Here is a 3,556-nt window from a genome sequence, read left to right as displayed (position 1 = left end):
CAAGGGGGTGTGTGTGTGTGTGTGTGTGTGTGTGTGTGTGTGTGTGTCCTGCTGTTTGATCAGTGCTGGCTCTCTCTCTCCACTTTAATATGCATCAAGTCATCCTCTTTTCTTTCACCTCTTACTGCTTTGTCTCTCTCCTTCAGTCTCACAGTATCCATCCCCTTTTCTTCCTCTCTACAATCCATATTTCAACATTTATTCTTTATTATTCACGCTACCAACTTTGTAGTTTTAAACCTCTCGTACGGAGACGGGGCATTCCTTTAACACGAGGAATGCACTCGAATAAACAAAAGTAATTGTTATAAGCAAAGGTTCAACTTCTCAGTTGTTATTGATGACTAAAACTTCAGATTGGAAGTGGAATAAACGACAGGTGGCTTACAAAACTACAGAAATGGACTTATTACGTAACCTGGTAAAAGTCCTTAAACTGTGAGTCTGGTTGACCATTAGTAGTTAAGTATACTGATAATAACTGATATTTGAAAATTATCATCTTTAAAGGGGCACTCTGCAGTTTTTTTTGCAGGTTTCTCCAGAGAGACGTTCAAAATATTACAAACTCCAACACCAAACTTTATCTAACCAATGAGAAACCTTCATCATAATCCACAGTAACGGAGACTCAGATAGGGTTGTGGGGGGGGGGGGGTGCATTAAGTCAGACTCAGTGGTGAGGGAAACCGAAGCAGAGGGACAGACACAGAGCTGTAGCCGAGCCATAGTAGCTCACTAAAAGATAATCTGCAAACTCCCAAAAACCAGCCTGATAATCGGTCTATCCCTAGCTGTTTCCCTCCTGTACAACATACACTGACACAACCCTCTCTGTTGTCTCATTAGCAGACACTTAAAAACAAAAAGTTAAAATGCATCAGGTGTTCTCCTCATATGTTCATATATGTATATCTGTCTTTTGTTTGTGTTCAGTCTCCCACCAAAGCCGTGTACAACGCCAGACACTGGACGTTGGGGCGTGAAGAAGAGCCCCCTCCGACCTTCATCGCAAGGTCACAGACCGCTCCCGTAAGTTCTCAGTGCTCAGAGTTTTTCTTTTTATATTGCATACATTTTTTTATTTTTTCAAACCCATTTCACATCAACTCTTTATCTCACCAGGCGCCAGGCTCAGCCAGAGGATCCAGTAAGGAGCCCACTGATGCTCATAAGGACGATGGCGTTTTCAAGGCTCCTCCCCCTCCTCCCAAAGTCACCAAGTGTGTCACCCTCCCCACAGATCTGTACCAGGACGCCGTCACCGCACTCAAATGCCGAAAAGAGCACAAAGAGGTACACGGACATGTTTCGCATTAACTAAAACTGGATGACTCGCCTTTATACTGAATATGCCCTTTCAAAGTGTCCGTCTTTTAATCTGCTGCCGTGAAGCAAACAGTTAAAGAGGTATTTGGCACTTAATCTTGTAATTTGTGAGGGACTTTACTGGGAGACCTTAGTGGAGGACACGGTTAATTATCCTTGAGTGCAGTGTTTGATCGCATTTTTAAGAGTTAAAATCCTTTTTATTAAACCCATAATGGAGAGATTCACACGGTTGCAGCAGCAAGGGATGGGGGGGGGGGTGTAAGAGACACAGATAAACAAATATAAGTGAAGAGATCATTAGTAAAATGTATCAACACTATCCCACAAGGAGAGATTCCTACGGTTTGAGACAAAAAAGAAAAGGGCGGTGAAACCATGCAGGAACTCATAGTGCCCCTTTAAGGTGTAATGGTGTAGTTAAAACGTCAACCGGACCTTTGGGACATGTCACCCCCTCTACCACATTTCCCGTCACTTGCTACTATAAAAGACAAGACATGAAGAAGAGGTGTTTTTTGGACATGTTGCACTCATGCACCCCTTCTGATTTGCAGCTGTATACAGTTGTGCAGCATGTGAAGCACTTCAATGACGTGGTGGAGTTTGGAGAGAACCAGGAGTTCACTGATGACTTTGAGTATCTGGCTACTGGTCTGAAGAGTGGACAACCTCTCAACACACGCTGCCTTAGGTAAGACCCCGCTGGGGGGGGGGCAAACTAATGAGCGACGGTTACTGTTTTTTTAAGGTTGATACCCATTTATTAGTTGTTAATGTAACCGATATTTGGAACCGATAAGCATTTACAGTGAAAATGAAGATCTTTAAGGCAAAATTAAGATTTTGGAATGTTACAAACTCCAATACAATGCTTTCTTAAAATCCTTAAAGCAGTATTTTAATAAATGAGAAACTTTGAACATGATATGTTGGGGGTGGGGGTGTATGGCATGGTATATATGGTAGGTAATTTATGGTGGAATCTTAACTTAAACTACAGACATGGCAGGTTCGCACAGGATTAATATCACAGACTACCTCCGCAATAATTACAAATTAGTTGAAGTTAGGGCTGGTCGATAAAAAGAAAATCATTTTTTCTTCATATTTAGGCATTCTTCTTGCCAGTGAAAATATCGCAATACTATGCTGTTTCTATTCCCCCCCCCCCCCCATAGTGTACTATTATTGTAATATAATACTATGTATTCACCATTTGCTGATTTTGTGTGTGTGTGTGTGTGTGTGTGTGTGTGTGTGTGTGTGTGTGTGTGTGTGTCTCTCCAGTGTGATAAGCCTAGCTACGCGCTGTGCCATGCCCAGCTTCAGGATGCACCTCAGGGCCAGAGGGAAGGTGGCTCAGGTCTTCAAAACGCTCAATGACGCCCCGCAACACCCGGTAAGGATCAGTCAGGACAGATGTACCAAACACACCTAAAAATGGGTACTACAGTATTGACTGGAGAACACCAAGAGCAGAAATAATGGCCGAATGAATTATGATTAATGATGTTTAATGACTTTCTCAACTTCAATTTAGGAAATCAGTTAAATACCTGAACAGATTGCCACAGATTGTGGCATAAGACGTATTGTGAGACATTCTGTCCTTAAATGGTACAAAGCTGTAGAGATTTAGCATATTCTCACAGAAGTGAATTTTTAAAGTGGATTTACTGCATTACATTACACAACATTTTAACTACATTATAATACATCAATTCTCCCTCTGCAGAACCTGGCTCTGTGTACGGCGTCTCTGATGTACATCCTCAGCCGAGACCGGTTGAACATGGATCTGGACCGGTCATGTCTGGACCTGATGATCCGGCTGCTGGAGCTGGACCAGGATCAGGGGAGCCTGGCCGCGACAGGGACAGAAACCGACTCCACGGCTCAGTTCAGCGCCAGAGAAATTGCCAAGATGAAGGAGAAGATCAGGAAGCTCTGCGACACCGTGCATAACAAGCACCTGGACCTACAGAACATAACGGTACTGGACAGATCCTACTTCTATTAAAGGTCCCATGGCATGAAAATTTAACTTTAGCAGTTTTCTTTTATGTAATAAAACTGCACTGAAGCTATAATAAAAGCTATAATTTGCATAGTGAAATGAATTGTAACTTCAGTAGAAAAGCAGTTAGTTCCACAGGAAACATACAGCAGCAGCATTTTATAGGTCCTATGGGGGGGGGGGGGGGGGGGGGGGGGGGGGGGGGGG

General features: G+C 43.1%; 1 protein-coding gene across 1 annotated transcript in view; it reads left to right on the top strand.

Annotated features, from left to right (window-relative positions):
* The window catches only part of waplb (WAPL cohesin release factor b), an 18,397-nt gene that overhangs the window by 6,837 nt on the left and 8,004 nt on the right, over positions 1 to 3,556 (top strand). The window contains exons 5-9 of the mRNA XM_034860751.1: positions 937 to 1,032; positions 1,126 to 1,296; positions 1,887 to 2,023; positions 2,620 to 2,731; positions 3,068 to 3,325. Of these exons, the coding sequence (XP_034716642.1) occupies positions 937 to 1,032; positions 1,126 to 1,296; positions 1,887 to 2,023; positions 2,620 to 2,731; positions 3,068 to 3,325 (774 nt within the window). The remainder of the gene's footprint in view (positions 1 to 936; positions 1,033 to 1,125; positions 1,297 to 1,886; positions 2,024 to 2,619; positions 2,732 to 3,067; positions 3,326 to 3,556) is intronic.

Source organism: Etheostoma cragini, chromosome 21 (genome assembly GCF_013103735.1).
Source record: "Etheostoma cragini isolate CJK2018 chromosome 21, CSU_Ecrag_1.0, whole genome shotgun sequence".
Taxonomy (NCBI): Eukaryota; Metazoa; Chordata; class Actinopteri; order Perciformes; family Percidae; genus Etheostoma; species Etheostoma cragini.
The sequence above is the reverse complement of the archived record's forward strand: the minus strand, read 5'-3'. Positions and strand labels throughout refer to the sequence as shown.